General features: G+C 36.1%; 1 protein-coding gene across 2 annotated transcripts; it reads left to right on the forward strand.

Annotated features, from left to right (window-relative positions):
• The first annotated feature begins 406 nt into the window (after positions 1-406).
• PHS2 (alpha-glucan phosphorylase 2) lies at positions 407-9,039 on the forward strand. 2 transcript variants are annotated; one of them, XM_082906089.1, is made up of 16 exons: positions 407-930; positions 1,751-2,033; positions 2,657-2,836; positions 3,268-3,444; positions 3,528-3,613; positions 3,788-3,977; positions 4,370-4,462; positions 4,612-4,796; positions 4,940-5,057; positions 5,143-5,271; positions 5,740-5,958; positions 6,062-6,265; positions 6,699-6,857; positions 7,775-8,038; positions 8,236-8,426; positions 8,628-9,039. In XM_082906089.1, exons 2-16 carry the CDS (start codon positions 1,803-1,805, stop codon positions 8,752-8,754), a joined length of 2,553 nt encoding a protein of 850 aa, XP_082762215.1. In that variant the 5' UTR covers positions 407-930; positions 1,751-1,802; the 3' UTR covers positions 8,755-9,039. The 2 variants fall into 2 exon arrangements, with proteins under 2 accessions (XP_082762215.1, XP_082762216.1); XM_082906090.1 differs by having other exon boundaries at positions 441-653.
• Positions 9,040-10,099: the final 1,060 nt, after the last annotated feature.

Below are 10,099 nucleotides of genomic sequence, written 5' to 3' on the forward strand. Positions count from 1 at the left end.
TAATATTATGAATTGAAATTTTCTCTAGAATGGAAATTTCCTCAAGAATGTGTAATTTCTCCAGAATGTGCATTTTTCTCTGGTATGTTTATTTTGTTCAATTCTTGATTTCAATATGGTATACTTCTCAGTGCCATGTTTATTTTGTTCAATTCTTGATTTCAATATGGTATACTTCAAAATCTCCACTGAAATCTCCGACAAAATCTCCCCTTCAAATTCGGTTTCCAAAATGTATCAGTTAACTCAACCATATAATATTCAAACAAATTTATGTTATAAAGGAAGGGTAATTTAGGTACTTTATAACCTAAAATAAATTTGAGAGACCTTAACCATTAAAACATATTATAAAAGACCTCTCCTCATATCAAAAGTAGAGGAGGGACCTTAAGCCAATTTTCCCTTAAATAAACAGCATCAAAGGAGAGGAGAAATACAGTTCTGGTTGGGGTTATCCTAATCCTAATCGTGACTCGTATCGTAGTGCGCGCTTTCTTTTCAAGAGGCTCACATGTCTTTCCGTTTCTACTCTTACTATTTTTCACCGATCTCAACGCGCCATGTCAACTCTCTCTCTCTCACTTCACTTCCATGGAACTCTTCCGTCGTCTTCTCTCTCTCTCTCTCTCTCTCTCTCTGATATTTTTTTGGTAAGCTTCCTCTGATATTTTCTTCTCCTCTCTCTCTCTCTCTCTCTCTCTCTCTGTCAATCATATCATATTATATCATATTCACCACCACATGCACTCCCACACTCCTCTTCTTGTCTCTTTGCCCTTTTTCCCTCACTAGAATTTCACACTCTCTTTCCCTTCTCTCTTTAAATATCATCCCAATTCGTAGCCTTGCTTCGTATTGCCACCATATGTAGTTTATCAAAGCTCTTCCAATTTTTTACCGCAACTTGATTTGATCGAAGCAATAAAGGTAATGTTCTTTTCTAGATTACATTTCTGTGGTTGTTAATCCTCCAATTCTTTTTCTTCACTTGTCTACGATGAAGAATCAAAATCAACTCCTTCTGCATAGCATAATCTCTACTAGGGAAACCTAAGCTTTCAATAGTATCATTTTGCATAATTTTTTAAAGCTTAATTTGTTTTTGTTCCATTTTATTTTATTTCTTATCTTGATTGTATTGTTGGCTTGTTGCTCTGATTCGGCATATATTTTTATTAAAAAAAAAATCTAGGAATTCAGAGATCAATCACACGCCGAGCCAAACGAGTGAACTGTTCAAGCTTAGTTTGAAAACTGTAACGAGCTTGAAAATTTGTTAAGCTGGGTTCATTAAATTTTCGATCCAATCTCAAACAAGTTTTTGTCGAGTAGTTCAGTATTGTTATATAGTTTTACACTTATTGAACTGAGCCAAACGAACAATTGATTGTTCAAATTTGGTTTGAAAACTTTAACGAGCGCCAAATGACTTCAAGATTTGCTTGTTTACTTAATGAAATGAGTTCAAACGAGTTTTTAATGAGCTGAACATGATTCGAGTTCGAGCTGTTCGGTTCGTTTGATTTATCAGCCCCAAACCTCATGTGACAGTTCTGTCTAAATAATAGAACAATATTTTTTAACTGTCGGCGATACTAGTATTTGCTTGGAGCAAAAGCGTGGTCATACAAAGAGTAATAAGCAGTTTTAAATGCTTAATTTAGTTTTGTTCTATTTTATTTTTTACCTTAGTTGTATTGTTGCTGTGGTTGTCATAAATTTTAATTGATTACTCTTGTTGTTTTAGGTTATTTTTGCCATTTGTAGTACTACTGTAGAAGCTGGTAAGAGTAGTAGGCATGGCTACTATAACCGAAGTCAATGGTAAAACTAAGTCTGGTGTTTCTGCTAAAGCTGGTGTATTTGCCAAAGTTCCGGCTGTTGCACACCCAACGGCCCAAGAAGCAGCCGAGGTTGCATCCAACATTAGTTACCATGCGCAATATAGTCCTCATTTTTCTCCTTTCAAGTTTGAGCCAGAGCAAGCATTCTATGCGACAGCAGAGAGTGTTCGTGATCATCTGATACAAGTAAGACTTGAAGAGTAATCTATGAAGGTTTTGTGTTTGAAGAACTTTATCTCGCTATTTGTCACTTCATAGTATCAAACTACAGAGATTTTACTAATTTGTCAAGTGTTTTACAGTGATGTAAACGTGTGAGGTCTTGGAATAAAACCTAGACAGTAATATTGAGCCGACTTTTTTTTTATATTAATGTGATGTCACCTGAATGCATGCTTATACAAGTATATGTTTTGAATAGTTGTGGTATATTCATGAAACTTTCCCAAAAAAATAAAGAAATAGTTCATACGATGTAGTTGGGCCAATTGAATTACAGCTACATCTCATGATTTTTAGTTTTGTGAAGGAAAAAAAGAGCAAAGAATGCAAAGATATGATTTTTAGTTTTGTGGACACTTAGGCTGTTTTTGGATCTTAGATTTGTAGAGGGAAAAGACAAAGGAAGGGATTTCCCTTTCATTTTCTTTTCCCTCCACAAATCTAAAATCAAAACACAATCTAAAGCACATTCTTTACTTGGAAAAGATGTCAATTAGAGATAAAAGCTAGTGTATGCACGTTTACTTACTCATAAATTGCAGCTGATCTAAAGGTGGATGTGTTTTGCCTGACAATTGCTTCTGCAGAAATGGAATGAGACCTATCTTCATTTTCACAAATCAAATCCAAAGCAAACATACTATTTATCCATGGAATATCTCCAAGGAAGAGCATTAACTAATGCAATTGGAAACCTGGACATTCAAGATGCATATACAGACGCTCTGAATAAGCTGGGTCATGAACTTGAGGAAATTGTTCAGCAGGTAGGTTGATTTCTTTCAATCCGCTTGTATTGTAACATTTGTTTTGAATCCTTTTCTTAAGTCATAACATTAAGCATTTTACCATGGAGGTCTTTGTATTTAGATTTTGCACCATTCATAACTATCCATTTCACTTGATTTCATATTGGCTTCTGATTTTGGCTCAAAGAAGCTGAGAAAATCTATTATTATTTGTGCTTTCTTGTAAAAGATGCTTCTATAATATTTGACACAATTTTATTGGTTCAATTCTGTTAGTAACTTTGTGAGATTCTACATTCTTATGGACCTATCTTAGGTAGACATATCAGCCTTTCACCTTTTGCAAAACAGAATTATGTAGTGTGTTTTTGGGCTATATTCATTGTTTAACTTATTTTAGTCTTAACTGTATCAAGTTATTGATTATTTCAGAAATATTTTTTTTGCAGGAGAAAGATGCAGCCCTTGGAAATGGGGGTCTGGGAAGGCTTGCTTCGTGCTTTCTCGATTCTATGGCAACATTAAATTTGCCTGCATGGGGGTATGGTTTGAGGTACAGATATGGACTGTTCAAGCAGCAGTTTGGCAAGGAGGGCCAAGAAGAAATTGCAGAAGACTGGCTTGAGGTTTGATTTTACATGATAGTCCTTTCAAATATTGATTATATTATGTAAGGGTACTAAGCCTAAATTTGGTGGGAATTGTGCAGAAGTTTAGCCCTTGGGAAGTTGTCAGACATGACATTGTGTTCCCTGTCAGATTTTTTGGTCAAGTTGAAGTACATCCCTCAGGATCGTAAGTGTGGCTTATAGGATTCTTTCTGCGTAACTGGATTGTTGCTCATATGTTTAGGTTCAAGAAAGCGATTATAAGTCTTAGTTTGATTTCTGAATTTAAATTTGTAGTTGCATGGTTGCTTGGATTTTCTGCACATTCTCCATGTGATGGTTCTTTCTGAATGTATTACAGGCGGAAATGGGTTGGTGGGGAGATTGTACAAGCTCTAGCATATGATGTGCCTATTCCAGGATACAAAACCAAGAACACTATTAATCTTCGCCTGTGGGAAGCCAAAGCTGGTGCTGAAGACTTCAACCTCTTTCAATTTAATGATGGACAGTATGAATCGGCTGCACAGCTCCATTCTAGAGCTCAGCAGGTTGGTTTTTCCTTACTATAAAAAGGAGAGCAAGCCGCCCTTTTTGGCCAAAGAACACAATTCATGACATACTACCATGGTCCCTTGCATTCTTGTTGTCCAAAATGTTATTCACTTCTTTCAAAACCTCTGCTGTCTTTCTACTCTAGGGCTGTGAATAATTGTCCAGGGAAACTGTGGTTTTGGTCTTCGTCCTGAACTGTAATTGTGAAATACAAAATCATTGAAGGAAAAAGTAATATATGTCCTGAATTAAAACTGGTACATTTTTCTTTCTCATAATAAATGCTCAGACTAAATGTAACTCTTAACTGTTGGAAAGCTGCTTCTGTTCTCATCTGTGTCTCAATTGTTTTTGCGTGGTATAGTGATCTGGAAATGTGCCTTTGCAGATTTGTGCTGTTCTATATCCTGGGGATGCTACAGAAAATGGAAAGCTTTTACGATTGAAGCAACAATTTTTCCTGTGCAGTGCATCACTTCAGGTTGGCTGCCTTTTCCATTCTGTATTTGTTTAGGCCCCCCATTCTTCTTAGTACTAAGTTTGTGATTCCTTTTTCTTATTTAAGTTTGTTGAGATCAATCTTAGTTGCTACTTTTCCATGTTGTTTTCTAATCATGGGATCAATCTCAGGACATGATTGTCAGATTTAAGGAGAGAAAAGATGGAAAGGGCTTGTGGCAGTGGTCTGAATTTCCCAATAAGGTTGCGGTACAGCTGAATGATACGCATCCTACTCTTGCAATTCCAGAGCTAATGCGATTACTAGTGGATGATGAAGGACTTGGATGGGATGAAGCTTGGGATGTGACAACAAGGTGCAGTTATCATTTTCTCTTAATTGTTTTGCTTCATTTACTCTTTCTCAGCACCTATTTTTTCTGCTGCCACTTTTAATGTGTTCACAGTGCAAAATTATGATTGGTGCTAATGAATAACAAAAAGGGAAATTTTGAACCAGGACAATTGCTTATACAAATCATACTGTCCTTCCTGAGGCACTAGAGAAATGGTCGCAAGCTGTAATGTGGAAACTTCTTCCTCGCCATATGGAAATCATTGAAGAAATCGACAAGAGGGTTTGTCCATCCTGTCTTATTTTTTCTCTTTATTACGTGTATATTGTTTTACAATTTCCAAATAAAGAAGATGAAATTCTTGCAGTTTATAGCAATGATACGTTCAACAAAACCAGAACTTGAAAGTAAGCTTTCCAGCATGCGCGTTATGGATAACAATCCCCAAAAACCAGTTGTGCGGATGGCAAATTTATGCGTGGTGTCTTCACATACGGTATGAGCTCCCTTCTTTGTGGATCAACAAACAGATTACATTGTGTATCCCCCATAATCTAAAACTCTTATGAGAATTGGTTTTTGAAAAGCTGAAAGCAGAAAATTGTATTAAACCATTAATAAGTTTTCTTGAGAACATCTCCGTACTAAATATCGATTTTTTTTTCTTTCCTTATTGTTAAACTACAAATTTTATGTTGATTTGGGAGCTACAGTAATTTTAATTTCCAACTAAATATAGACCATACTATCAGAAGCTGAAAAATCCTGCTGATTGAATCATGTTGTCCACTTGAACTACTATTATTGTTGTATTGCTTCCTTACCTTTATTTAGTCGTATGCCCACAGTCCTGCTCATTTGTTAAGCCCTTGATCCACTAATCCTTTACTACCTCTTATAATCTGTTGATCAATTTCATTTGGAAATGAATAAGTGACTTCTCTCGTTGGCCATCTGCCTGCAGGTGAATGGTGTTGCCCAGTTGCATAGTGACATTTTAAAGTCCGAGTTATTTGCAGACTATGTCTCTATATGGCCTAAGAAGTTCCAGAATAAAACCAATGGTATTACTCCTCGCAGATGGCTCCGATTTTGTAGCCCTGAACTCAGCCACATCATCACCAAACGGTTAAAAACTGATCAATGGGTGACCAACCTTGACCTACTTGTAGATCTTCGGAAAGTATGTACTAGAGATGATTTTTAGATCATATTAAAAATCATCTGTCAGTGAATTTTTCTGTATGATTATAATAATGTCACTGCTGAACCTTCTTCTCCAACAGTTTGCTGACGATGCAGACTTCCAAGCTGAGTGGGAATCAGCCAAGATGGCTAACAAGCAGCGATTAGCTCAGTTCATATTTCAAGTGACAGGTGTAAGCATTGACCCAAATAGCCTCTTTGACATACAGGTCAAGCGGATCCATGAATATAAAAGACAGCTACTAAATATTCTGGGTGCGGTCTATAGGTACAAGAAGTTAAAGGTATCATAAACTTCTTTGTGTTCAAACTATTTAATCATGTAATTTTCATGCTTAAATAACTTTACCTTGCTAACAAAATTTCATTACACCTACTGCCTGTGTCCACTTAAGTTTGTTGTGTCAATATATTCTCCACACACATATATCTGGGTATGTCAACAGAGTTCATAATTCATAAATGTCATATAATAATCTTATTATAGTCTCATCATATCCCTGTATCTCGTCTTTATGATGCACCTGACAGTCATATAATAGATAATTTGGTCTGGTCTTCCTTTTTTTATTATGGTAAAATCCTGAAATGATTATAATCTCTTACAAGCAATTAGTTCAATGCAGTTAAGCTCCAGTCTTCAAAGTTTATCTTTCAATTTAGCAAATATTTTAGGGTAGATATATTAAGAAGTTCCTTGGAACGGATCTGTGACAGGAGATGAGCCCTGAAGAGAGAAAAAATACTACACCACGCACCATCATGCTTGGAGGAAAAGCATTTGCGACATATACAAATGCAAAAAGAATAGTCAAGCTAGTGAATGATGTTGGGGCTGTTGTCAACAATGATCCCGAGGTCAACAGCTATTTGAAGGTAAATAATTAGTATAAACTTTTCACATGATGCAAATATTTTCTAGTTGCTGGTGAGTCTCGGCTTACATCTGAAATACAAATCTTAACATTATAAGTCTTTCTTGTTTTGCTATAATGTTCCTCATAGTGCAGCTTTGCTGCAGTTGCTTTTATGGAAACTACATGTAGTAGTTCCGTTACATCAAACTGTGGTAACTAAGGTGTGTGGCATCCGTTTGTATCTGTAGTTTTTTCATTTGTATTCTTCGTATATCAGCATATTTTTTTTCCATCATCAATGGAATTCGATTAAGCATAATGTGGGTACGTACCATCACTCCCAGAATACAGAAGTGAACCTGCTTGAACTTAGTCTTACAGATTGTTGATGGGCTTCCAGGACATGAGGTTGCAAGCACAGAATTTTCCAAGAATGGATTTGACTGATTTTAAAGAGAGAAATTAGAAACTCTTTTGGGAAAAGGAATTCGGTTACACTGTTGATCATTGTCCCCCTAAGAAAAGAAAAATTATTAAATGGACGTTTGTGGTGTTCCAATAAGGAAACTTCCATTACATCGTTGATCATTGTCCCCCAAGAAAAGAAAAGTAATGAGAGATAGTGTAACTTTGTAGTGTTTCATCAGTAAAACATACTATAAACCTTCCCAATTTTAGATATCCACAGCACTTGCTTCTTCTTAACTTTGTCTATGAGAGAGGCTATGAATGGCACACTTTTCATGCTAGATTCTCTTTTAAGATATATGCACAAAGTTCAACATTTTTCACAGAGCACATAAATGTTTATACATTAGACCTTTGGCATGCAATGCCTCCCCTAATTAATACTGTCATAATGTACTGTTGGAAACCTATATATATTTTTCAGTTTTCATGCAAAGTTCATTTTTTAATTGCCAAAACTTTTTGCAGGTAATTTTCGTTCCAAATTATAATGTATCTGTAGCAGAGAAGCTTATACCAGGAAGTGAGCTATCACAACATATTAGCACAGCGGGTATGGAGGCAAGTGGCACAAGCAACATGAAGTTTGCACTCAATGGCTGTCTCATCATAGGGACATTAGATGGGGCTAATGTGGAAATCAGGGAGGAAATTGGGGAGGAGAATTTCTTTCTCTGTGGTGCAACAGCAGATGAAGTTCCTCGGCTGCGCGAGGAAAGAGAAAAAGGACTGGTAAATAAGTTCTGATTTCTTAGTGTTTGTTGAACAACGCAATTTCATTTTAAAACCACAAAAATGCTTCTAAAGCTACTGATTCTGTGGTTCTCATTGATATTGAACCAGCTGTGTTTTGTTTTACGTTGGTTCGTATATATGTGGACTGCAGCTTTTGTCCTGATACAATATTATTTTTGTTGCTTGTTCTACAGTTCAAACCAGATCCTCGGTTTGAAGAGGCCAAGCAATTCGTAAGAAGTGGAGCATTTGGCAGCTATGATTACAATCCACTCTTTGATTCCCTGGAAGGAAATTCTGGTTATGGCCGTGGTGATTTTTTCCTTGTTGGCCATGACTTCCCAAGCTACATGGATGCTCAGGCAAGAGTAGACAAGGCTTACAAGTAAGAGTTTTACACCTCACCTTTCCTTGTATGAAGGGTAGAGATGGACACTCAATTTAGGTTTTGTGACCCCTCTAGGTCACATTTTTTCTTTAACAAACAAGACAATTTTGATCTTTTTTGCATCAAGCACACTTCATTTTGATAGACGTGTTGATCGTCCTCCTACTTTGAATCCTGAAATCCTTTTCCTGCTTGCAGGGATAGAAAAAGATGGATAAAGATGTCTATAATGAGCACTGCTGGGAGTGGCAAATTCAGTAGTGACCGGACAATTTCTCAGTATGCAAAAGAAATTTGGAGCATAGAGGAGTGCCGTGTACCATGAACTACAGACCCAACCCCGTCACCACCTATCTTATATTTCTCTCTTAATTTTTCGCCCTAACTATGTGCTTAAAACATAAATAAAGCTGCAAAAGTTTTATAAAAAAAAACACAAAAAACACAAAACAAAATCAAAAGAAATCGATCTGTGCCATATATCTGCAATTTACCTTTAGCCAGACATTATACATATGACATTAATAAGGCGTATTTGCATGTTGAATACTTTTTTCTTGAGTCACTTGGGCACTAATTTTATTGGGTATCTTGTTATTTGCTTATTCAACAGTAGTGTTTGATGCCTGTTATTATTTTGATGTATGCACATAATAATGCATTTTCCTACGCTTTGATATTAACTGTGACCTATTCAGACAAGTACTCCACCAAGTTTGAGAGCTCCTTGTGTTGGATTTGATTTACGGCTTTGTATATACTTTTGGGTCATGTTTGTTTGGGTGGACATGAGCTTGGGATTGGACTAATAGTCCAATAAAATTATTAATCCAATGTTTGGTTAAACAATTGAAGTACGGACTAATTATTTTAAACTTGACTATTAGTTAAGATAGGATACATAATCCAACATATTCGTAGTCCTAGAACTATTAATCATGGGAATGCTAATCCAGTCCGCCCAAACAAACATGGCCTTGAGGTTATATAGATCATGGGACTATGTAGCGGTTTGGTCGCAGATGAGCGCGCAGTTTCATCATGGAAGAGTAATAGGGTTGTATTACACTTTCATGTAGTCATGGCTTTGGATTATATCTAAATTGATGTCTTTGAGTCACTTTGGATCACCTCACTCTGAGAAGAAAGACATTATTTCTGTTTATTCTCTGATCTATCTTGGTCCATTGAATCACCACATGGAAAACTAGACAATAAAATCTCTTCCTCAAATAACATCGCTAAAACTGGTCTTTCGGTAAAGGGAAGAACAAAAATTGGCTGACAGAACGAATTCACACGGCAGCGGCCATCCTGGTGCAAGTATTCCAAGTCTGAAATCAATCATCCCGATTACATTATTTTTGGGCATGCAAAAAAATTATAATTTCCTTCTTTTTTTTTTTTTTTTTTTTTTTTTTTTTTTTTTTTTGGGAGAAAAGGATAATATTATAGTATATATAATTAGAAACCATCAACCGACCTAGCCAAGGATGGATCTTGGGGGGTGCAGGTGGGGACAATCGCACTTCTAAAAATTTGAAAAAACTATCATATATTATACTGATTTTGTCTGAACCTAGCGAGAGTGTGTACTGATTTTGTCTCACTATGTACTGGTTTAATTACAAAGCAGTCTACTTTAGTAATAGCAAAGTATTGGAAAAAAC

Source organism: Camellia sinensis, chromosome 14 (assembly GCF_055761805.1).
Source record: "Camellia sinensis isolate YWXY chromosome 14, ASM5576180v1, whole genome shotgun sequence".
In the NCBI taxonomy this organism is placed as follows: Eukaryota; Viridiplantae; Streptophyta; class Magnoliopsida; order Ericales; family Theaceae; genus Camellia; species Camellia sinensis.